The sequence below is a fragment of the Hydra viridissima genome, unplaced genomic scaffold (assembly GCF_058129835.1).
Source record: "Hydra viridissima isolate aposymbiotic clone 2 unplaced genomic scaffold, HvirCarnegie_v1 scaffold_3, whole genome shotgun sequence".
Lineage (NCBI taxonomy): Eukaryota > Metazoa > Cnidaria > Hydrozoa > Anthoathecata > Hydridae > Hydra > Hydra viridissima.
The window spans coordinates 19,959,340-19,985,000 of record NW_028324302.1 but is presented as its reverse complement, the minus strand read 5'-3'; the positions used below and the strand labels follow the sequence as shown (position 1 = coordinate 19,985,000).

At 29.8% G+C, this 25,661-nt stretch overlaps 2 protein-coding genes across 11 annotated transcripts in view; both read right to left on the bottom strand.

Moving 5' to 3' along the window:
• Window positions 1–22,107, bottom strand: part of LOC149891351 (uncharacterized) — a 42,203-nt gene extending 20,096 nt beyond the window's left edge. For 4 of the 10 annotated variants that reach the window (XM_090082445.1, XM_090082447.1, XM_090082450.1 and 1 more), the window contains exons 1-4: window positions 21,966–22,107; window positions 21,602–21,680; window positions 9,398–9,568; window positions 3,146–3,268 (exon numbers count right to left, since the gene is read on the bottom strand). In XM_090082445.1, coding sequence (XP_089938571.1) covers window positions 3,146–3,268; window positions 9,398–9,568; window positions 21,602–21,680; window positions 21,966–21,968 — 376 coding nt within the window. In that variant the 5' untranslated portion in view covers window positions 21,969–22,107. Of the gene's footprint in view, window positions 1–3,145; window positions 3,269–9,397; window positions 9,569–13,881; window positions 13,922–21,601; window positions 21,803–21,965 lie in introns of those variants that run through there. The other 6 variants (XM_090082446.1, XM_090082449.1, XM_090082452.1 and 3 more) reach the window with 5 other exon arrangements.
• Window positions 22,108–23,381: 1,274 nt separating this feature from the next.
• On the bottom strand, window positions 23,382–25,178 carry LOC149891350 (uncharacterized). The gene is made up of 2 exons (XM_090082905.1): window positions 24,949–25,178; window positions 23,382–24,710 (listed from the first exon to the last, which is right to left on the bottom strand). The coding sequence occupies exon 2, from the start codon at window positions 24,708–24,710 to the stop codon at window positions 23,382–23,384; it is 1,329 nt and encodes a 442-aa protein (XP_089939031.1). The 5' UTR covers window positions 24,949–25,178.
• Between the last annotated feature and the right edge of the window lie 483 nt (window positions 25,179–25,661).

The following is a 25,661-nucleotide window of genomic DNA, read 5'->3' as shown; positions in this document are numbered from 1 at the left end:
ACTCTTAATTAAAAGCAAATTGTTCTTGTTTTTGTTTTGTTGCACCCTAAAAGCCATATATGAGATTAAATAAGCAAAGTATTAGTTTACAATCACATGTGGATTATAAATGTCGAAAAAAGGTTTTCCGTCAAGTACTTATAAATCCTATATAACATTTTATAACCATAGTTCTCTGACTACAGCTATAGTACCATTTGTTTGAATGTTAGTTTTGTGGTACTCAGAATATAAAATTTAAAAGTTTTGCTGAGAATAATAACAAATCTTTTCCTCAGAAAGTAAATTCACCAACCAGGAAGAACTATTTTTAAGTTTTACTTTGAAGCAAAGCATAAAAAGGTATTGAAATATACTTATTCGTGTAGTTTATGCGGTACATAGCTAGTATAATCTTTAGAGAATAAAGAAATTACAGAATAAATAAAAATGTTCTTTTGGACACCAAGTGCATTCCATCATGCTTCATGAAATGTACATGGTGTTACTATTTCAGCTTTTCACCTTGACCGCAAAAAAAAAAAGAAATAACAATGTAAATGAGCTCGCCCTTATTATGAGAATTGTCTATGTGAAATTCTGACCTTAAGGCATCACTAAAAGTTCTACCGCTCATCAAATAAATTTGATAATACCTACTGCAACAGTTTTAACGGCTACCATGAGTGCACTTGGCAGACTCTTTGGTTTTCATCTGAAACACTTTTTCATTTATCTATATTTGATAATAATGTGAAGATACAGTTAGGAGAAAGCTTGTGGGTTTGCCCCCTACCGATTCTCTCTTCTTTATCCTTTAAGTAACATAAGAACAGTTTTTTGCATTAAAGTTAAACATTCTTGATGTTCTACAGTCCAATTTAAAAAAGAAATCTTTTATATTGGAATCTGAAAAATTCCTCTAATATAAACTTCAGAAAGAAAACAATCTTCAGATTAATCTAATACGTACTTACAGCAGTTGCAGATAGAATTTGATAAAATATGTTGCAAATTTAGAAACTCTGAATATATCATTAATGATGAGCCGTATTATGCAATTAAACATATAAATAAAGACTCTAATACTGAATTTTACTCAAACGAACTGCATGTTGCATCAAAAAATGTAACATTGATGCATTGTAAAAACATTCAAAAACAAAATCTAATAAACTTGAAAAAAAAAATCCCACTTCTGTTGTAGAGTTACGACATCCTATGGATTTTTGAGCATTCCTTAAAAACTAGGTGTTGGAAAATAATCAGGAGCTGAAAATGATCATCATTAGCAAAAAATGAACCCGTTCTTGTTTTAGAAATGTTAACAAATATCTTATATAATATATGAGCAAACATATATACAGAAACGTTAACGCATTCCGTCTTAATGGCAGTCCCAAAAGTAAATTTATTATTTACTTTTCCATTATGATATTTTCTTCGTTAAACTTTCTTTTTGCAACAACTACTCGTGTTTATTTTGAGCGTAAGTTTTGTACCAGAGGTCATGCGATATTTTGATAGAAACAAAAAAGCTAAAGTTGTTATGAAATGCTTGAGCAGAAAGTAAAAAAGCGTTTTCACCAATATTATTTATTTATTTAAAAGAAGTGGAAAACACTAACACTTCAAATATATTTTTATACAATCATTTACTGTTATGTTATATTAGAAAAATACAATATTCTGAACCTATATTTAAGCGTAATAACTTATTTCAAAAAGGTTTTCGGTTTTGAATTTTGAAAGTGACACTGGTACTCTTTAAGTTTTAGCCCTTACACTTTTCCTCTAAATAATATTTACAATTAGAATCTAAATTCAGTTTGTTTGTTATTAGCTCAAAATAAGTACAATATTTTGTTTATTTTACGCATATTAAATAATCATAATTAGGCAGTTTATACAAGGGATTTTGTTCAGATGGTTTTTAACATTTTTCTTTTAGATTTCATTTTAATAACTTAAGTAAATTTTTGTAATGAAAACTTTTAAATTCATTAAGAGTTATGATTGTACTTAACTTTGCATAGAGTACAATTAAGATTAGGAAAAAATGGAAGAGAAACGGTGTGTGAAGAAAGTTTTCAATGAAAAACTAACCCAATAAATATATGTCATGCTTTTATGATGATGAATGGTACATACGTAGGGCTTGTGCTTACAATATGTGATTAAACCAAAATGTTGATGTTAATTTTGTTCCCACAACCTTATAAACTTTAAATAAATCGTTTGTGTTGGATTCTAGTTGACAAAATAAATGTCATACAGACGCTTGAACTAATAAGGGTAGAAGAACATTATAATATTATTATAGCTCCGTAAATTAGGGATAAATGACTTTGCTCCATTTATAGATCATGGGTGTATACACTTTCGTCTGATTTTTTAATTTTTATAATCTCTTTAATTATAGTACTTAAATTACGAAAATATCAATTCAAGGGTTACATTTCAATTAAAAAATAGAATATAGGCTTTCTTATTTTTTTATTTTATGTAATTTACGAAATTAAGAACTTCTAAGATGCGATGGCTCATAATTTATCTCACCAGTTTGCTCCATTTTTCAGGTTCACAAAGTGAACGCAATTTTTCATATTTTTAAGAAAAAGTTAATTTTTAAAAAGCTGCTGCAAGTATTTAGTTTACGTCCAACGGGTTATTTTAATTTTTACCAAAAGCGGTTACTCTATCCATACAAAAGTGATAAATCTGTGGTGTTGCCTGTAATCTGGTTCAAAATTGTAGTACATCAAAATTTTTAAAAAAAGATAAAGCAGGTGATTTTCATATTTTTTGAAAAAAAAGATGGAACCTACCAGGTAATTTATACTACTATAGAATACATTAATAGCAAACTCTCTTAAAGATTAAAGAATGCCAACAATTTTAGGATAAAATATGAGAGATAAAAGAACAACTTATATTACGATATAACAATACAGAAAATAGAAAATAAGCATAGAGGAAAAAATTGCGAATAAATTTAAAACAAAATGAAGAAAAGCAAGAGTTTTTACAGCTTACTCATAAAAATTATCATAATTGACACTTCTGCTTTCAATCATTATATTTGCCTGCATTTTACGTACGTTTTCTTATAAATAAGTATAAAGAATACAAAAAGTAAGAAGTATAATAATTCAAAACGACTTACTCACAATACATTTTTTATAATCAGCTTCAAGAACCATTCCATAAGGGCACTCACAAAATCCGTCATAAAAAGATATGGCATTGCATATGTGAGAACAACCTCCATTGTTAATGTAACAAAAACCTAACAAAGTAGAACACCATCGTACTGAGGTTTGCTTGAAGCATAATTCGTTTCAAAAGTCATACGACTTTTGCAATAAATTATACATGTCAATTTATTCAAAAAAAAAGAAAAAGAAAATAGAAAATATCAATTATTACATACCAAAACTAAAAAAAGTTCCATAGTTTCTTTTTCTGATGTATACTTTAAACTGATAATAGGCATTAGTTAAAAAAATTAGCTTAGAAAGGAACGTATAACGTTGCGTCTCTATAATTGTCTCTCATTAGAATATTAGAAGTTCCGTAATTTTTCAAATGGTCTAGCATTTTGTTCCAATATGTCAAAGGTGTATTATTTTCTAGAAACTTCAACCAACAATGTAAGCGAGTAAAGACGTTTTGACCAATAACATATCAAACAAGTTATTGAAGAAACTCATTAACTTGTTTGAAATGTTATTGGTCAAACAATGGAACAACAGAAAGAAAATTCTTTGCGCACATTTTTTCATTCTCTTTCTAAATAAATGCTTTGTATTGCATCCTTATGGATCTGAAGTTTCTTGGAGTTCCCTGTTCTTTGAGGTCACTAGATTTAATATCACACCAACAGCAAGGATGTTTGATTGAGTGGGACTGAATGCCACAGAAGATATTAGCTAACTTTATGTCACATACAATAAAGAAAGGCACATCAATTTTCCGAAATAACCTTAAAATTTCTTTGACAGTTTTATAAGTTTCTGAAACATTTTCAGCAACAGCAAAAAGTAGCTGACGCTTGGCACTTGTTTCTTTCCATGTTCTACAGCCAGTATAATCTCATTATAACAATGAGATTATACTGGCTATATAAAATATATACTCTCATTATAACAATGAATATTCTTCTGAATTATCCCACGACGAGCTCGATATAGCCTTTAAATCTTTAAAAAGAAATAAAGCTATTGGTGCTGATGAAGTAAGTGGTAACAAAGTTGCAGAATGTTATGAAAGTCTGAAAGATATTCTTTATAAAGTATTTAATGCATCTATAAAACAAGGAGTTTTCCCGGATCAATTGAAAATTGCGAAAGTCAAACCAATTTACAAACAAGGCGATAAAACAAATATCAACAACTATCGCCCAATTTCGGTTCTTTCAACTTTTTCAAAATTATTGGAAAGAATAATATATAATAGAATATTTAAATATTTTGACCAAAATAATATACTATATTCCAAACAGTTTGGCTTTAAAAAAAGTATTTCAACTGAGCACGCAATTATTCAATTTGTAAGGGAAATCTCAGAATCTTTCGAAAAAAAACAATATACCCTAGAAGTCTTCATTGATATTTCGAAAGAAAGCAATTTCTTACCTATATATAATAGAAAGCAATTTCTTACCTATAATGACGGCCTTCAAAGTGACTATACTGAAATAAATTGCGGTGTTCCACAAGGCTCTATTCTAGGTCCTCTTATGTTTTTAATTTATATTAATGATTTAAGCAAAGCAGCTAATCTTCGGAGTATTATGTTTGCTGATGATACAAATTTATTCTTATCAAACAGTAATATTAATGAGCTGTTTTCTGATATGAACAAAGAATTAAATGCGTATCTGAGTGGTTTAAATGTAACATATTGACCTTAAACCTTGATAAAACAAAATACATTCTATTTCACCTTATATCTAAAAATCGTTTTTTACAAACAACCGTGCTAAAAATTCTTATTGATGAACTAGAAATAAAAAAGGAAACTTTTACTAGTTTTCTTGGCATTTATCTTGATGAGAATGTTAAATGGAAACCACATATTGACTACATTTGTTCAAAGGTTTCTAAAAATATAGGAGTCCTCTATAAGTCAAGAAATTATTTAAACAAAACCAATTTATTCCAACTCTGTTACTCATTTCTACATAGCAATATTAACTATGCAAATGTTGCTTGGGGAAGTACAAGCAAAAGTAAGTTGCGTACTCTTTACCATCGTCAGAAACACGCAATACGCTTAGTTTGTTTTGAAAATCGACTTACGCATTCAAAGTTTTTATTTTTAAAAGTATTTCAACATATTGTCATTAAAGAGAATGAATTTTTTAAATTGTTTTTTAAAGACTGGGAAGGTAATTGATAAATCAAAATTAGGTAAAACAATTTTGTTCCAGAGATTGGGTGCACGATAAGCTATACAGAACTGATTGAGTTTTGTTCGACAAAAGGGTTCAAAGAGTGAGTTATCATTTCGTAGTGTATACTTATTTTTTGTTTTTAAGGTAATAAAATCTTTAAAAGCGTGTAAGGATGGATTGATTTTACATTGAAACATAAAGCATAATATTTTATATACATTCACTTCATAAATGTTAAGTACTTTTATATTTTTGAATAAGAAGTTTGTTTAAACACACTCTTTTGTTTTTTGTATTTTGTCATTTTTATTTGTCTATATTTATTAATGGCTTAAGTTATATTCTATTATAACTTTTTATGGTTCTGGCGACAAGATCAATAGATCTTCCATCAGATACCAAGTTTTTATTTAAATTAGTCTTTATATCACGGATTTTATTGCATCACGAAAGCATATATCTCGAATTTTGATGTATTAGAGAACATATGCCATGGATTTTGTTGTATTACGAGAGCATTTATCACGGACTTTATTGTATTACGACTAATTAAATGTAAAACCGAAAAAAAAAAAAAAAAAAAAGGAAGCTTTTGTCATTTGAGGCTGAACTTGTTTTGACATTTTGACATCTACCATTGGAGTTAACACTCAAGCTGAACTTGAGGAAAAATCCTCCACTATCAACACCTATTTTGATGGGAGGCAGTGAAGTGATTGCTCTAACTCTGAGAATTGAGTTATAAAAATTCCCTAAACTCTTGCAGTGAACAACCGTCGCCAAACAATCAGTTTTTGTTGATGACCTTGTTAGTTAGATTTTGGAAACTTTGAATAAATTTTCAATCTTTTGACCAGCCATTGTAAAATTTTCCCTAAATTTTGATTTAACAATTTTTGAATTTGTGGCCTTGTTTAATGTTACAGCGAGTTTTTATTTGAAAGACCAGTATTTTTTTTGAACTTGAACAATGTCCAAGGTAGTTAGAGAAGTTCTGGATATGCAATAAGCTCTGTAGGGATCTGGAGTAGTAGGTAAAGCCTTACCACTTTCTCTCCTCAACCTAATTTTGCCCTAAGGGTAGGATACCTTTTGAGTTATTACAGAGAGCGCATTTTTTTCAGTAGTTCTGATATCATTTGCTATCATTTTCTTTAAATTTTCAAACTTGATGGTTTGTGAACAATCATGTGCTATTCCTCTTTTGACTACATTGAGACAGTTTTAGCATAGTTTATCAAAGCTACTTGATGATTCTTTCAAATCTTGATCGCTTGAAAACGTAGGCTTTGTAGAATGTCCTTTTAGTTGGCCAACGTGGCAAATTAAAAAATGTAGTTGAATTGCGTGAAGAAACCATTTACGGCGGATTTGATTGACGTAGTTTCTTTGATATGTTGTAAATATAGTTTAAGTGGTTTATTTTATGAGCATATTTAAGGTTCTTTGTATAGTATAAATTGAAGGAAAACTTTTTGTAAAGAGAGTTATTAAGGAGAAGAGAAAATGTAGAACTGAAACGTTGTGTTCGCTGCGAGAAAACAACAAAAAATTACAAGAATCAAATCTTCTGGTCTCTGGTCTGATAATCAATTTTTTAAAGTCATGTAGCTTGGGAAGAGTCAAGTTTCTATCTCCTTTGCCATTCTTTTGAACCATTGCTCTGCAGGAATTGCATATGCCCAATAGAACTCTATCATCCTTAAAAGCAAAGGAGCTTCCAGAAAAAATATCTAGTATTCTTTCCTTGATGAAATCAGAAATATGCCTATCACATTTTGAAAAAACAGAAGAAGCATACAGATTCCCGACAATGTTGATGAGTTTTTTTTTAATATGGTAGATCTTAGAAAAATAACTTCAGTACAAGCTTGCGTTGGTAAAAAATCTTTTTTAGTTGTTTAGGTTGTTGTGTCCTTAAATGTAATTACTTTGATGTTATGGCTTTTCCCGGAAAATATCAAACACTTTTTTTTTTAATTTTTAAATAGTAAAACAAACTTGGTCTTAGCAATAAAAGATTTAAAGAAATACTTCAATTCAAGAAAAAACACGTATTAAGGTTTTACAGATTTAATTTATAGAAAAAAACTTGATTCTTACATTAATTTTGAAATTGTTTTATAAATTACTAATTAATTTTGAATTTACAATGGAGATGAAAAATGGAGAAAACCGCAGCCGAAATAAGATCTTCATTAAACGAAGTTTACATTTTCAGTGTGGTGGATATACGTGGTATTGTAAATTGTGGATTCGAACATCTGACTCATACCGTCAGATGTTCAAATCCACAACTTTTTTTACTAAGTTTTCTGGAAAAACTTAGTAAGAAAAGCACTGAATCGTGGCCACTGTGCAAAATGGTTTATATTTTGCACAAGAATACACGGCAAAATATGACAACATCAATATGTCTTAAGCTTGTAAATATAGAATGGGAGAATTTGCTCTACCCACCATATTCTCAATAAATTACTCAAAGTGGCCACCATATTTTTACATATCAGAGATGAGCTTTAATGGTGTTTGCCCACTCGACGCCAGCATTTTCTACATAAGTAGGACTTATTTCTTGTCTAATAAATTGAGAATAGTTGTTGATAATAAAGGAAATTGTTTTGTACATTGTGATTATTAAGAAAGAAGCGATGAATAAAACCACTTTTTTAGAGTGCAAATTTACTTTCTTTTCGAAGTAATATTTTGAAGAATTTATTAGCACAGTGATTTAACAATTTAAGAAGATGTAGCATCAAATAACTTAACAAACTCTATTCCAAGATGTATGTATGTATGTATGTATGTATGTATGTATGTATGTATGTATGTATGTATGTATGTATGTATGTATGTATGTATGTATGTATGTATGTATGTATGTATGTATGTATGTATGTATGTATGTATGTATGTATGTATGTATGTATGTATGTATGTATGTATGTATGTATGTATGTATGTATGTATGTATGTATGTATGTATGTATGTATGTATGTATGTATGTATGTATGTATGTATGTATGTATGTATGTATGTATGTATGTATGTATGTATGTATGTATGTATGTATGTATGTATGTATGTATGTATGTATGTATGTATGTATGTATGTATGTATGTATGTATGTATGTATGTATGTATGTATGTATGTATGTATGTATGTATGTATGTATGTATGTATGTATGTATGTATGTATGTATGTATGTATGTATGTATGTATGTATGTATGTATATTCTTTTTTCTTTTAAAGGAACAGGTCAATACAATATTTGCACTGTTCAAGTCAATCAGTTTTTAATATTTAAACTTTGTAAGACAGCCTTTTGTCATCAGCTAAAAAATTAAATGAACGTGGTAAATACGTCTTTTAACTAAATGGAGCTTTAGCGCTCAATGCGACTTCCGTAGGAGAATAGCTCATAAAAAAAAGATAAACGTAATGCCCTGGTGTCCCAGATCATCGGATTGTAATCCAATCGCAAACGTATGCTCAAATTATCGAAAGTAAAATTAACCTCTGTTGAACATTTGAAATGCGGTTAAGTGGAAGTCTGGAACTTAATACCGATGGAACTTTTTCGGATAATGCGGAATATAGTGAGATTATATTTAAAAGCAGAGGATATTTTCGTTACTTTTTCACCTTTTTGATGTTTGAAAAAACAGTGCGCTTATATTTTTTTGACATTCGTAATTTCTTTTATTTGCGATATTGCACCAGTTTATGATTTTTATTATTATGTACAGTTTATGACTATTATTTCTTTACTCTTTTATTCTTTTTTACCTTAACTGTAATTAAATCTAAACGAACAATTAAAACAACTAAAATGGTCTTAGGTTTTATTTTATTTTTGGGCCATCTCTATCGAATGATAAAAGTTAACGCCTGCGTTTTCACTTTCTTGCACGAAAGCATACTAAACATGTATATAACGTAAATTTACCCATCATAAAACATTAATTATAAACATTAATTTGTAAACCAATTTAAAAACCACCATTATATTTACCTCTGCAACGAATACATTCATATAAACTTGTGAATATTTCCGTATTTATATACCGCTGACAGTTGTTCTTGCTTATTTTTAAACATTCATTTAAAGGACTGTACATTAAGGGAGATATAGTTCCTGATTTATTATTGCATTGCAGCAAAGTTGTTGAACATTGGCCGCATACTAGTCAAAAAAATAAGATGAAAAATTACAATTTTTGCAATAAAAACATAAAAATATTTAAAAAGATTACTATATACATCAAATGAGCATGTTCACACAAATACCTAATAGAAAAAAACTTTACATAAAATTCTAAAAATAAAGAACGTTAACTGGTTTTACAATAAAGTTGTAATATTTATAAGAAAAGTAATAAAGACAATAATTATAAACAACTCAATCATTCCTTTACTTTTTCTTAGAGGAACTTGGAAAGAACTAGTAAAAATACAACAAAATTTTACTAAAAATAACCCTTTATGTTTTACTTTCTAATACTTACAAAAATGAAAAGAGTAATACAAGATAAAAAAATCTACTACAAAGTGTTTTTGAATTTAAATATTAAGAAATCAAATTTTTACCTTAAAAACCATGAGGAATATTTACGGACCTCAATAAAACAATGAAAACAAACTTGATTAATTTTAATTAAACATTGAAAAAGTCTTCTGTTGTAATCTGATGACTTAAACCACTTTAATGCTTAAGCGGATGGGTGAAGAGGCACACAAGTTAAAAGGAATTTTTTAATTGACCTTGATGTCAACATGATAGACCCGCAGTTCAGCAGATGGGTTTAATGTTATTTCCACTACTTGTTTCAACTAGAGAGCTACAGGATAATACGCGCGCGATTGTGAAGCATTATGCACTGTTTGTTTGCGCGAGGACTGAGTTAAGGAGTGCTATAACCAAAATCAAGTTTTAAAAGAGAACAGGGGAAGGGTGGGGTGGAGGGCAATAATGGCATCCTTCTTTCTCCCAGAAACAACCTTATCTTTATTAAAAGTGAAAGTAAATGGAATAATTTGCTGTATTTTAGTTGATTTTTGGATGCCCAATTGCAATGGTTTAGGCTGAATGTATTAAACCCCCTTTTGGTATAAAAGTGACTACAACAATTATGACCGCAAATTTTCGATATGTGCTAGTAATGCTGCTAACTTTAGAAAAAGCCTGTGATAATTACGTTGATAATAGATTTACTGATGAAAGCCTGAAATCTCAAACACTGGCGCAAAATAATTGAAAAAATTTGGATTACAATTCAAATCTCCGAAGATCTTATGAAAAGACTATTCTTGGGGCTAAGAGTAAAGCAATATGATAATCTTATATGTAAGCGGAGCGAAATTTATAGTTTGAATTCGCAAGATTGGTAACATAATTGCAACTTTTCATCAATCGGGTAAAAGTTATAGGATATTGTCTGGAACCAGGAAGTCTACGGTTACAAGTTTCATTTGAAAAATGCTTTACAGAGAACATCGGATGGGATATGTTGGTTTCCATATATTGTAAAGAAAAGTTATGACTTGTTATATTGTCAGTAAAAAAGCGACCGATGGCGAAAAATGTTTAGTACCAAAAATAAAACAAAGCTCATTTTGTTGTGACGCTTCGTTTATTGGTGGACTAGAAAAGCAGTACAAGAAACAATATGCAATTAACAATGGATTTCTTGATGTAAAGAAGGTACACCAGATATATTCGTGTCACTTTTCACAACTGCAACTACGTACAATAGAAAATTGAAGCACTGGTTAAGCTTTTTATGATCTGCCTCATTTCAAAATATGAAAATGACGAGAAAGAAATAACTCTAGCTATGACCATAAAGAAAGTGCTCCACAAGTTAACAATAATCAAATATTATCTGGAATCGAAAGGCGAAAAAAGCTTCCAAAAAGTTTTGACATATGAAGAACTTACCAACACATCATGTAACATTATTTGGTGTATTAATATTGTTGCGTAATATCACATACCAGTTGATGAAAATTATTGAATGGACGTAACTGGTGATATTGTGTACGCATTCCGTTTTTTAAATAATGTAAAATTAAAGTCGCAACAAAAGTTCACGAAGGACTAGTTTTCTCATATATTCATTGCACAAAGATGTGTTATATTACAAGACAAAGACTTTTATGGATCACTTATTTAATGTTCAAATACATAAGATGATTTGATAGCTTTCTTAGAAAAGCTTGTATGTCACACCATAAACATTAATCTTTCTACTTTTTTTTTAGCAATCAGTATAATTTACTTATCTAAGAGCCATTAATTAAGACTTGCGATATCCTGATTTATATAATTTTTCAGTTTTTTGAAAGAGTTTTTTATTTTTTGTAGGTTAATATAATCAACATTTGTTAAAAAGATTAAAATCATTCATATAGATAAAAACGGGAAAAAGACAAATAATAGATTCCTGTGGGTTACCAATTCAAACACTTTTAATATCAAAGTGAATGGTGTTAAAGTTATGAACTTTTGACAAATGCAATGGTATGATTTAAACCACTGAAAGGGTGTGCCGCGTTCACCATAATTGATATGCTTTGTTAGTAAAATTTCACGGTCTGCGATGTCAAAAGCTTCTTGTAAATAAATGAAAACCTCACAATCAAAGTTTCGATTATCAAGAGCAGCTCTCATACTTTCAAAACAGCATTATCTAAACAGCATACATGAATACTAAATGGTGATTCCTGTTTATTACACATTTGCATCAGTTCTTAACAGTCACTAATTAGCATTTCTTTTAATTAATGCAGTGTAGGCTTGTTGTTGATTTTGTAAAGTTAAGCAAAAAAAAAACCTTAGCGCATTTTTTAACTGAAACGTTTTTGGTTACTTATTGAGGGCTTCACAAGAGTATCATTTTAACTATCTGAAAGAAAAAAATTTCGAATGCAAGTAAAAGCTACAATTTTATTTTTTTCAAGAGCAATTTTGTTTAAATCAATTACAACGGACATGTAAATCACAAAATGCAAAAACAATAAAAATAAATTTAATCAAAAATGTTTAAAAAATTATAATATTTTTGGAGCAAAACTTTTAAAAGGTTTTTAAATAAATCATTTAAAAACTTAATAATTTAAAAGGAGAAGGCACATTTTGAATAACGCAAAAATACCTTTCTCAATTTCTCAATCACTTGAAATAGCCCCATTCTTAATCTTAGTTTACTTTCTAATAAATTTAAAAATTTAAAATTCATTTTAATAGGCTTAGTTTTTGGACTTGCTCTCAAATTTGCATTGTGCAAGCTGCATGAATCAACGTTTTCATAATTGTTTTCTCTTAAAATCAAAATTTATGAAGGGAAACAAGCACAGAATACTTTCCATATTGTTTTATTTATAAATCTGGGATCTTATTCGTTAAGTTTTTGAAGTTATTTAAATTGATTTTACTAAGCAAGTTTATGCATTGTAAAAAACTCCCATACGCTTTAATAAGTCAAAATTTATTTTTAAAAAATTTAAGGGAAGAGTTTTTGTAATTTATAATACCAGTTTACTATTTAGGCATATTAAGAAATATAAAGACCTGAACTGTCAGTCATTTTTAGATATTACTTTATTTAGATGATCAAATCTTTGAAGCGATTAATGGCTTTTATATTTAAGGGAAATTCTTCAGATAAAACGGTTTTCTGAGCCATTCTGCATATTGTTTAAATTGCAGTGCTATAAAACCACAATCCGTAGATAAAGATTTCATAGCTCAGTAATTGTAAGCAATAGCTTCAAAAAGGCTAAAGCATGAGAGCATGTGATTTAATAAGAATGTATGGCATCTGATTAAATAAGAATATATGATGCAGCAAATATACTGCTGTCATTGACTTTTATTGAATCTAAAAAAATAAGGAAAGCCCTTGTTTTCAAGTAACTTTAATAGATCAAATACTTGATTTCATGGGCGCTTCGCATGTTTGAAAATGAATTGACAAGCACGCCGATTAAACATGCAATAGGTTTTATCTGCTTTATCGCCGATTAAACATACAATAGGTTTTATCTGTTTTATCGCACAAAATCAACTGCTCGAGCAGTTGATTTTGTGCGATAAAACAGATAGCGATATAACAGATCTTTATTATGTGAATTAATTTATTGCAAAGATTCTTTTCGCAAAATTAAACCTTTGACAGCATTAACAACATGAGAAAAAAGCAAACTCATTTGCTAAAGATAAATATTTTCTGAAATCTTAGATTAAAAAATTTCAAAAAATAACAAAATTAATTTTTTAACCCCTCTGCTCAATAATTATGCGTATAAATTTGAAAATTTTAGGCAAAAATATGGACCTAGTTTTTTAACAAAAATATCTTGAGAACCATACATTTTCTACGATCCAAACTTAATAAGTTGTTTTAAATATGTTAAAAAATTGTGCAGAATTAAAAATTATACAATAAACATTATTTAATAATATTAAAATACTTTAATATAAAAAAAGTAAATTACCTTTGGTTCAGCACATCACAATTACACTTAAGAATAGTTGCTGAAAATTTAAAAAAAATTTAATGAGCGGTTAAAATGTTATCTTTGTTAAAAAGTTAAAAGATACGCAAAAAGTGAATCGCTGGAAAAACGCAATTTAAAAAAATATTAATGTTTTTTACATAATAAAACCCACTAAAAACCACCAGTTATATGTAACACCTTTTGCTTGATTATGTTGGTCAATAAAGCCTTTTTAATAGCTCTTAGTTTTTTTCTCCTGTTTTTTGTGACACCTGTACTTTTTATCTCATTCTGTTTAACACGTACATAATCTACATTTAGAGAACATTTTAGAGAACATTTAGAGAACATGTTGTAAAATATCCTGGCACAACATTACATTTTTCAAGCAATGGTAGTAAACCCTGAACACTATTACTAAATCTAATTATTGCAGAGGCCAAAGTAATCTCAACAACTGTTCTTTCCACATGTACCCTTTTCGGTACGTGAGTCCAAACCATCCCTTTAGCAATTCATTTACATTTTGTACGACGTCAACAAAATCCTTACTTTCTGAGCTACTCTTATGATTGGTCTTGCAGTTATGTGTGATCTTCCAGTTCTCATAAGCCGGAGTACCTTTTCTTCTTAACCATATCTTGCAGGGGTAAAAACTTTTTCTCTGGACAGCAGCATCAATACACTTTCCATGAGATATTGCTGTGACTTTACCATTCATTGAGGAATATCCTCCGCTCTACCATGAACCATCTAAGCTAACCGTAACATTAACAATCAATGATTAATCATAATTTTCACCAAGTTTTTCCTTACATATGTCCTCTGAGGCTTTTTTTGTACTCTCTCAAGAGGTTTCAATGTAAGCAGATGAATTTTGTTGTTTATGTTATGGTAAAACCACGTTTAGTCATACCAGGAGGCGTATTCATTAGACGACAAAAAGTATTAATTGCTATGTATCCTTGCCCCATTTCTAAGAAAACGAACATAGAACGTAAGTTAATTTCTTTCATTTTTTTATCTTTGACTACTTCATTTTTATTTTCTATTGATTTCAAAGTTAAAAAGTTCATCGTCCAGGTACAATCTAGACACGGAATTAGGAAAGTGTGAGAAAGACCCTCTTTTTTACTAATGTCGTGTAGAATATTGATTGACGAATAACATTCTGGGCATCTTCCGTTTGCCTTCAACAAACTTGAAAATAAATTTGAGTTCATAATTATATTACACTCTTTTTCTATAAAATCAACGTTTTCTTCATCTAAAACAGACAAGTTTTTTTTCTTTTCCGACCCACTTACATTGCTTGGTGAATATGGAGACATAATCGAAGAAATTTTATAAAAGGGTAATTATCTATATCTTACAGAATCGAATATGAGGTTTCAATTTATGGATATTAGATCGAAAACTAACAAGAGTTCTTAAGGAACAATTTATTCATAAGCACACAAAAAAAGTATATATAAATTGGATTTGTATTTTTTAAGATATAGCAGGGAAATGTATCTCTATGGGCCGTTGCTTAGGCAAACAATTTTTTAATACCAAATCTATTAAGGATATTTTAGGTCTTTTGTTAATTTTTTTTGAAATTTTTTTTTATTATTATAAGAGTACACAAGATTAATTATATATATATATATATATATATATATATATATATATATATATATATATATATATAATTTTTGAAGCAATTTACAAATATTTTCGAAATTAATCATTTTTCACCGAATGCCAATATCCGTTGCAGAGGGTGAAAGATCTTTTAGTAAACTTAAGATTATAAAAAACCATTTCAGAGCCACCATGTGACAAGAGCGACTTTCAAACCTTATGATGTTGTCTATTGAAAATGATCTCGCGAAATCATTGTCATATGATGAAGTAATTTATAATTTTGTCTCGAAAAAAGCTCAAAAGTTTTATTTAAGTTAGGAATTGTTTATGCTGCGGTTAGTTAGCAAAAAATGAAATAAAGTTAAAGTAGCTTTAAAGGCATAATGTACTTTTTTGCTTCTATGCTAAGTATATATATAAAACGAAATCTATAAGGGCGCCAAAAAAGGTTTTGTCCCAGGCGGCTTAAAGGCTCTCGGCAGCCCTGCGTAGCTTCAAATGATCGCGAACTTTTTAGGGCATTTTTCAAAATAAACATTTAAAGCACTAAAAAATTGTTTTCATGGTATAATAATAGGAGGAAAGTTGAAGATAAATACTTTTCCCACCTTAACATTCAATTAAGTCTCCTTTTTTTTATCACTGCCTAAAGCCTAGGACGGAAGGACTAGCAGGTACTTATTATATAGTCCCTTGACATTGAGTTCTAAGCACGGGTAATTGATGACTTTACTGACTAGAGACTTGAGTGGGTCTTTTTGCAAGCCTTACTCTCAACTACGCTCCACACACTATAGTCAAGGGGATTCAGGTCAGGGCTGGATGGTGCCCAAAAGTGTTTGGGTCAGAAATTAGCCATATTGTCCTGAAGATATTGTTGAGTTTTTCTGGACCCATGACAAGGTGCATTGTCGTGTTGAAAGATGTAATTGTTTTCTGGGAATGTCTTCTTTAGCCATGGCACCACATAGCGTTTTAGTAAGCAAATATACACATCAGAGGTAACTTTTTCTTTCTCTTTGATGTAGACTGGTGGGCATTTCTCTCCATTAGAAGCGATGATTCCTAGCATCATGATAGACTGAGGGTGCTTGGTGTGACATACAGATGGTGCTTTGTCACCCTTCTGTACAATGAATCTGTCATTAAGCCTATTTATCACACAGTCAACACTAAAAAGTTTTTCATCCGGGGAAACTTTAACTGTTGAGGAAGCATGACTTTTTAGCTAATTCAGAGGCTTCTTTGATCATTCCAATTGTAAAGTTTTCAGTCTTTCTGTTAAAAGTTGACATGAAGGTCGGGCCACACTGACTTTTCCAAGTGTTTTTAGAGTTCTTCTGATTGTCTTTTCATCAATATTGAACAATTTTGCTGTCTTTCTGATGGATACAGTAGGATTCTTTTCAACATGCTTTTTAAGCTTTTCTGTGAACTTTTTATCAACTTTTTTATTCACTGGAGATGGCATTTTGGCTCTTTCAGCACTGCCACGCTTTTTCACTTTATAAAATGTAGTTTTAGATACTCCAGAAACACGAAGCAACTTCACGTGCAGACAAACCCACGTGAATCAAATTTAAAACTTCGGTTCTTTAGGCTTCCATTGTAAAACTTTTAACTAAAATGTTTTCTATTCACAATTTTATTAAAATCTAAGACGGTCATTGAACATTAATCAACAAAAACAAATTGCGGAAGTATTTTATTTACATCACAAAACCTAGCCAAAAATTAGTTCGCGAATCGCTGCTGCACCCTGTATATAAAAGAAGACTTAGAAAAGTTATAAAAAGATCCGCCTAGCATAGAGAAAACATATAAAAAGACCCGCTTCACATTAGAAAACATATAAAAAGACCCGCCTTATAATAATGTTCAAATCTGGGCTTTGAGGAGGCCAATTCATTACTTCGAAAACTCCCTCCTCACACATGTCCTGTTTTTTGGCCACTCGGGAACAAAGTTTAGGATGATTGTCTTGCTGTAGAAAGAAATTATTATTACCAAGAAGTCTCATTCCAGATGGTATTGCATGGTGTCTTAAAATTCCTATATATTTGGTTCTCCTATCTGTTTGACATCAATTCTGATTCAATCACCTAGACCAGATCATGAAATACAACTCAAACTAAAACATAACCTCCCCCATGCTTGATTGTTGGATGTCGACAATTAGGGCAATAAGCCTCTCGAACCCTTCTTCTTACAAACTGCTGTCTTCTGCTACCGAAAAGTTGAAGTTTTAATACATCTGTATATTGTGCACAGTTTAACATTTTTTTCTTGTAATTATTTTGCTGTTATGCATCTTTTAGTCTTTTTTTTTTTATTTCCACCACTTAATGAAGGCTTTCGAACAGCAATACATTCTCTTAACCCAGCTTTTAGCAAATACTATCAAATGCAATATGAGAAAACTTTGATCACTGTCGCAACTTTATTGTCTTGGGCCAGTTCACAGGAGATTTTTTTCTGATTTTGCAAAAACACATTGTTTAAATACTTTATGACATGTTTTGTAAGCTTTTGAGGTCCTTCTCTTTGAGCTTTATTCTCATGAGATCCGGCATTTTTGGATTTTTTTTATAATTTCTCAAATACCTTTCTTAAAAATTTTGTTTTTTGGACAGTTTGTTGTTGAGAGTTACCTACTAAATGAAGGACGATAATTTTTTACATTCCAGAAGTGGAATTGTATCTATTTAAACACTTTAAAAGTAACTTACATAACAATACTAAAAAATAAACTTTAACTAGAATTTGATTTGCTCTTAGAAAAGCAAAATGTATTATTAAACACACAGTATCTATAAGATATCTTTCGAAACTGCACTATTATCTAATAATAAGTCTTCACAGCAATTAATAAACTAACATGCAAGAGGAAAATAAAAACAAACGAGCTGATACCAAAAGGGTATCAGATTAGCATATAGTAAAAATAAACACGTTAGGTATCTAAATACAACAAACTATTTAAAATTTTAATAAATATTGCTTTCGCTTTTTTAAATAGTGTTAGTATTGTTTGAAGCAAGACATTGTATTATATAAAAAACATTAAGAAGCTATTGCCAAAAAAAATATTAAAAAAACATAATTTTTTTTTAAGTGGGCTAAAACTAATTCACAGTGCTGTATATATATATATATATATATATATATATATATATATATATATATATATATATATATATATATATATATACATATACATAAATAAAATAAATTCATAACCTCTTCAAAAAAACAAAGCTTTTTCAAAAGTTTTATACTCATATTTATCAATTCGCCTGAGGGGTTCAGCTTTAGGCCAAGCCTATCAAATCTATTGATCCACAAGTGCAATTGTTAGAAAACTAAGAAAAAATTACTCAGTTTGTAGAAATACTAAAGTTTATGCTATAATACAAAAATATTAACCATAAATCAATTCATAAGTAAAATTAAGCGGGGAAAATAGAGTTAGCCTCACCTTTATTTTTTGTTCTAATTTAACAAAAATCGCAGCAAAACAATTAACAAATCTACTTTATTTCTTATCATCTTCTTCTACAGCTAAAACTTTTATTAATTGGTATGTTTAATTAATTACAAATGGAAAAAAAATTAAAAGTATTCAATTTGTGGAGAAAATTGAATCAACCTCATAAACGTCATATATAAAAAAATAAAGAAAATATAATGTTTTTACGCTCATTTAATATTTAGTATTGCTTCCTGAATTTTTAATGACTTTAAGTATGCGACTTGATATACTAGTCACAAGATTTTGGATAGTTTCTATAGATATTTCATTCCAAGCTTCTCTGATACGAGTTTTTAGATCGAAGGTGTATTCAAATTGCTTACTATTTTCATAAACCTTTCTAGAAAGTATTCCCTATAAATTTTCAATTGGGTAAAAATCTGGACTACTTGCGGGCCATTCCATTACGTGAATATATTTTTCCCTAAACCAAGCTTTGTAAGCTTTGAATTATGGATAGTAGCATTATCTTGTTGGAAAGTGAAATTTTCACCCATCAATTCCTCACAATGTTCAACCAAACTTATTTCTAACAATTCAATGTAGTCCTGTGAATTCATTTCTGTTGAAATCATGCCAGTGGAAGTTTTCCAGCAAAGGAAAAAACCCCCCAAACTAAAACATTTCCACCACCAGTGTTATGACTCATCCAAGTTTCTTTCTCTTTTCAAAGATTGTGCCAAATATTAATAGCCATCAGGACCATCTAGATTGACCTTTTTTTCATCACTGAAGAGAACTTGATCCCACTCTTCTTGCCAAGACGTGTTCTTTTGCAAATTGTAATCTAACTCCTTTATGACGAGCAGTAAGTTTTGGTTTTGGTTTACGCTTTTTCCAAACTTTGTTTGGATCTTCATGTAAGATTTGTCTCACACGTTGAACAGATACAGGTAATTGTAAATCAGCACGAATTTGAGATGCAGTCATGTGCTGAGCAGCAGCACAACGTACAATAACTCGTTAAGTGCGATTATCAGTTTTACGCTTGCCACCACTTACCTTATAAGCTCCTTAAATAACCCCAATCTTGAAATAATTATTAACCACTTTTGGCAATTTTTAATTTTCTTTGTAATTTCTTGATTAGATTATCCTGTATCTTTGTATGCTTTAATTACTGCTGATTCTTCATTTGTTAAACGCTTACCACGTCCCATTTTAAATTAATGTATCAAAAACCTAATGTTAAAAACTTTATGAGCACTGATTTCACAGTCTTTGTTTAACTTACAAATAATAATAAAAGTCACAAATGCATACCACCAGATCAAAGTATACAAGTAAACTAAAAATAATTATTGATGAGGCTAATTTTATTTGTTACCGCAAATATCAAGTATTATACATTTTATGGTTTTATCAAATGTACCGCAAATTAATTATGCTATATTATAATCTAAAAAACTGTTGTTTGTAACAATAATTTTATGTGTGTGGATACAAAAGGTGTACCGCACAAACTGGCTTACAGATTTACAAAATATTGGATCAGTACATGGTGAGGCTTCTTCTATTTTCTCCAATGTATTTTACATATTCTATAAAAAAATTCTTTTAGTGACCATTTTGGAAATTTAATAGTATATGCCAAATATTTACTTAAAAGAATTTTTTCATTTTAGTTAATTTTAAAATATTTTCTTTTTCTAAATTTCAAATAAAATTTTCAATATGTAAATCATGTACAATACATGTATGCGATGTAAAATACAATACGCGTCATCTAAAATAAGGTAGTTTTATGGATAAGAAACGATATTTTGACGGCTGAACCGATGCAGCTGCATAATATTTTCAAATAAACAAGTAAAATAATCCAACAATGAAGTAATAAACTGAATTATTAATCTATAGTAAATTATTAACTCAATAACCAAGATTTTGGCAAGTATCATAAAGTAGAAATTTCAATCAAAGTTATTATGACTATGAATATCACTATCAATCTCGAGTGCTAAATACTTTTAGATTTCGAAAGAATAGCAGGCCATCCATCATTTTGGGATAACGTGCTCTCCTGAGTTAAAAATTAAAACCTAACTCGTAAATGTTTTCCCTGAACACCAAGTCAAATTAAGTTAGTATATGCTGCACAAATGCAGCAGCCATTTTTTAATTTTAAGTTTACATTTTATAATTATTTGATTTCAAGAAACTTTAAATAAAACGTCAGAAATGAAAGTATTTTAACATTTGCCCTAATACGCCGTATACAAAAAATAAACTCAGTAAAAACTAGTATGAGTATAAAAACCAAAGCGTGACAGTATTTTCACTAGGTTGATTTAGCACAATTCTAAGAGAAAGTATAATATTTGCAAGTTGCAACAAGCGCACTCATCTTTTAATTAATAATAAAAGAAAATGAAATTTTTTAACATATAGTGGAAAGTAGGAATTAAAATGCATATTTTCACTCTATGAACAATCTTGTACTTTAACAAGTTGAATGCCTAATAACTATAATTATTTTTGAAAGTTGTAAAAAGGCTTTTAGTCCTGCTATGTTTGTGTTTTACAAAAAAAAACAGCTATAGTTTGAAAAAATCTTACCTTCAAACTGACTCATCCATACAATAAAAAGTAAAGCCTTTATACTTGTGAACAACTCTCTTTTCATAACGTAGAAGTTCTTTAACAGTACAAATTAAATCTACATTATTTTTTGTTTTGTTAGACGATATGGACAAAAAATTTTACATAAATCAATAGCCTTTAAAACACTAAAGATAACTTCGAGGATAATATTTCATATTTACAATATAACAAACGAAAAGATAAATATAAAGCTTTAACTTTAAATAACTGTGCAAAAGCAAAATTGCTAGATGTCATCAAAAAATTGTTTTTTTAACTGTTTTGTTTTTTAACTAATATAAAACTTAAATGGTTATTTAAAAAGAATTTATAGCAGTACCATTTCCAGTGGTTTTCCAATTACATATCTTTATGGTGAAGATTTTATTGTTATTTGCGCCTAGCTTACAAACAAAATTACTCCTTTTTTGAAAAACCAGTGTTTTTTTTAGCTTCTTTAATAAGAAAGTTCTAAACCGCTCGTTGTTTACAGAAACTGAAACTTGCATATATAAACTAAGTGCTTAACCGTAAATTTTTCGCTGATTTATTAAGCAGAGTATATCTGTCATTGATCAAATTGCGCCATCTGAGTTGACATAAAATACTATTTCGTTTTAAAAAGTTTTAATTGTTAGTCTTATGATCTGAAATTGAAAACAAAAATCAGCATCTTTATGATGGCCAGTTATGTTATCAAAATCTCCACTCAAGCTAAATTGCACTGGCAAGAAACTCTTGCCAGTGTAAAATTTCAATCAACTCCTAAGTTTGAGAAAATAATTCTGGTTTTACTTTTCTTTTTCGATAAAAAGGTGTCACAGCCCAATTTTTCTACTAGAGTTTTTGCGAATAACCAATACATCTACATACATCATCGCCACAAAAAAGCGACAGGTTCTTTTCATTAAACAAAATTATCCTAGCAACCAATAGCTATTCCAGTCCAATCAAGTAAGTGTCTATTACGCCAAAACAGTGGTTTCATACTTTCATGACAAAAGCATCAATAATGTTATCAGAGTGGATAATTCGCCTAACATTCTAGAACTTCTCGCAATAGAAGATTTTTGGAGTATTCTGAAAGGAATTGTCGACGAATACAAGTGGCAAGCAAAAGACACTAACAAACTACGTAGGGGAGAACGGGGTGAGATGGGACAAAAAAATTTGCTTGCGTGCTGCGCTTTAAATTTTCCACAATAACCATACAAATCGATTTAAAACTATAGTCCAATGAATTGTCATGTTAAATTATTGCAAAACCCATTATTTAACCATCAAACTAAGTTCAAGAGCTTAGTTTGATGGTTAAATAATGGGTTTTTAAAGTGACAATGTTTGTCCCATGTCACCCCATGTTGGGGTGAAATGGGACAATGGTTGGGGTGAAATGGGACAAAAATAGAAACAAATAGTTTTAAGCATTATTTTATTGTTTATTCTACTCCTTATAAAACATAACAATGCACAAAATTTATTTATGTTTAACAAAAATAAAATACCATTCTAAATGCACTTGTAACTTTGTTCAACAAGTTGCTTGATGTTTAAATTGAGTCAAAATTACGTTGATGTCTGAGGGGGTAACTTTTTTTCTTTTTCTTATCTTTATCTTCTTTTTTTCTTTTACATTCTGATAAACTTTCAACTAGTTCACTTCTTGCTGGTGTGTCAGTCAATACCAGAGACCTAGAACATTTTTTTTTTGCACTTTTTCTCTGTGCCACCCTTTCACCCGCTTTTGGAAATGGCCTTATATCTTCTGCTGTCCAATGGTAGGCAGAAGTGCTGATTTGCTGTTTCTTTTCATTAATAACTTCATTGTTTGTTTGTCGGAATTGTCATTTGCTGGAATTGGTCGATCAGATACATAAGAACATAAAAAGTCGACATCACTGAAAACATATGGATCGTACGGGAAAATGCCAGCTGCTTTAAAACCATTTTGAATGTTTTGGGAAGTAAAGGCTCTCGTATAAGCTATTCCTAAATTTTCAGAAATGTCATATATCGTCATAGGAGTATTTGGATGTGCCTTTAACCATGAATTACATGCTGAATTGTAAAATTTCTTTAATGGCCCAAATACTGATCTGTCAAGTGGTTGGAGTTTGTGGCTGCAAATGGGTGGCAATGTCAAGAGTACAACATTGCTTTCCTTAGCTTTATCCATCAATTCAATCGATATATGAGTTTTGTGGTTGTCCATTATTAAAAGTAATGGATGATCTTTTCTGGGATGTCCATACTCCACAAAATGATCAAACCATTTCAAAAAAATTTCTGTATTTATCCATCCACTAGGATTAGCATCACCTTTTGTACCTGTTGGTGCACCTTTAAGCATATGGCTACGAAAGTGGACACGAGGAAATATCAAAAACGGTGGAATAAAATTTCCAAGGGCATTAATGCAACCCACCATTGTAACTAGGGTTCCCCTTTCAGCAGAAGTTACCTGTCCTACTTGCTTTACTCCTTTACCAGCAATCACTTTCACTAACTTATGAACAGTTGTCAGACCTGTTTCATCAATATTGTAAATGCAATCAGCAGAAAAGCTAAAGCGCTTCTGCACACTGTCAAGGTTTTTGAAGAAAGTATCTACATTTGTGCGATTGAAACTAGTTGTTCGACTGAGGCTGGTAGCTTCTGGAGTACGAATAGATAATTTTGTACGATTTAAGAATAAATAAAACCATTCAGTTCCAGCTGTTTCTCTCTTTTTCCAGTTTTCTGGTATTTTAATGTCATTTTTAATTGCATATTTATATGCAAGTTGCTTTGTTTCTCTAACATCAATTCCATAATGCATATTAGATGCTTGACGAAGATATATTGAAAGTTCATCTTCTTGTGTCTTATTAAAAATATATTTATGTTGTTCATCAAAGTATAAGTTACTGTAAGAAGTTTCTTTATTAACCTTTATTTTCCGCTGTAAACTTGATTTTGAAATTGTATACTCTTGTGCAGCTACTCGTAGTGATAAACAGCCAGATTCAACAGCCATCACAGCTGCTTTTATTGTATGAGCATCAGGCTTTAACCGACTTGTCACTCGTTTGTACTCTCTTGGCATCTGAAAAATTATTACTCATATTCTCACTCCATTATTAAAAAAAATTATGCTCTTTTTAATTGCATTAACCAAAATCCAGATTAGGCTATAAATTTTTAATTTAGTTTAATGAAAATAAAATAGTATCACAACCCTATAAAACGTATAATGTGATTAAATTTAATAAGGCTTATAGTGAAGAACTTTATTTAAACTGAATTTAAAATACAAAAATGATTGGCATTAAAACAATACTTACTGTGAAAGATGTCTTCAGGACAAAGTAACAAAGAAATCCAATATAATTATTATTATTTTCTATGATAAAAAACACTTAACTATAAAGTAAACATTGAAATCTTATCATAAACATAAACATAATTTTCTGTTCACTTGCTTTTTTACAAAAATATTGATTATAAAAGTTAAAGTACAGTAAATTAAAAAAATGATAAAACTGAACAGTGTCCCATTTCACCCCATATCTCCTGTCCCAAGTCACTCCATCACTAGTAAGTGTGAGAAAACCTTTATTTTATATTGTTCTCGTAGCCATATGCTTATCATATTTCTTCAGTAGTTAAATAAAAAAACAGTGAACAATTAAAAACCATAAACATAAAAATATATGCAAACAACACATAAATATTTAATATTAATGATGTCTTCAAAATCCAGGAAAATTGTTAGATTTTTACATATTCGCAAATAATCCGAAAAAAAAATACTTCTGAAACTTAAAAAACACAATAATATGAAGAAGCTATTGCAAACTTATTGCATATATAAAAAATGCTTTATTAAATTTTTCACTGAGATATTGCCAAATCCCATCTCACCCCATGTCCATCTCACCCCGTTCTCCCCTACTAGAATAAATTATCTCAAGAAAATCAATATTAGGCTCGTAAAAGAAACTTTTAAGTAAACTCGTATTTTAATAGTGCTAGTTGGGATATTAAATTAAAAACA

Bases quoted from the DNA above. Each gene is read 5' to 3' on its own strand.
- LOC149891350 (XM_090082905.1), bottom strand. From the start codon at position 24,710: ATGCCAAGAGAGTACAAACGAGTGACAAGTCGGTTAAAGCCTGATGCT.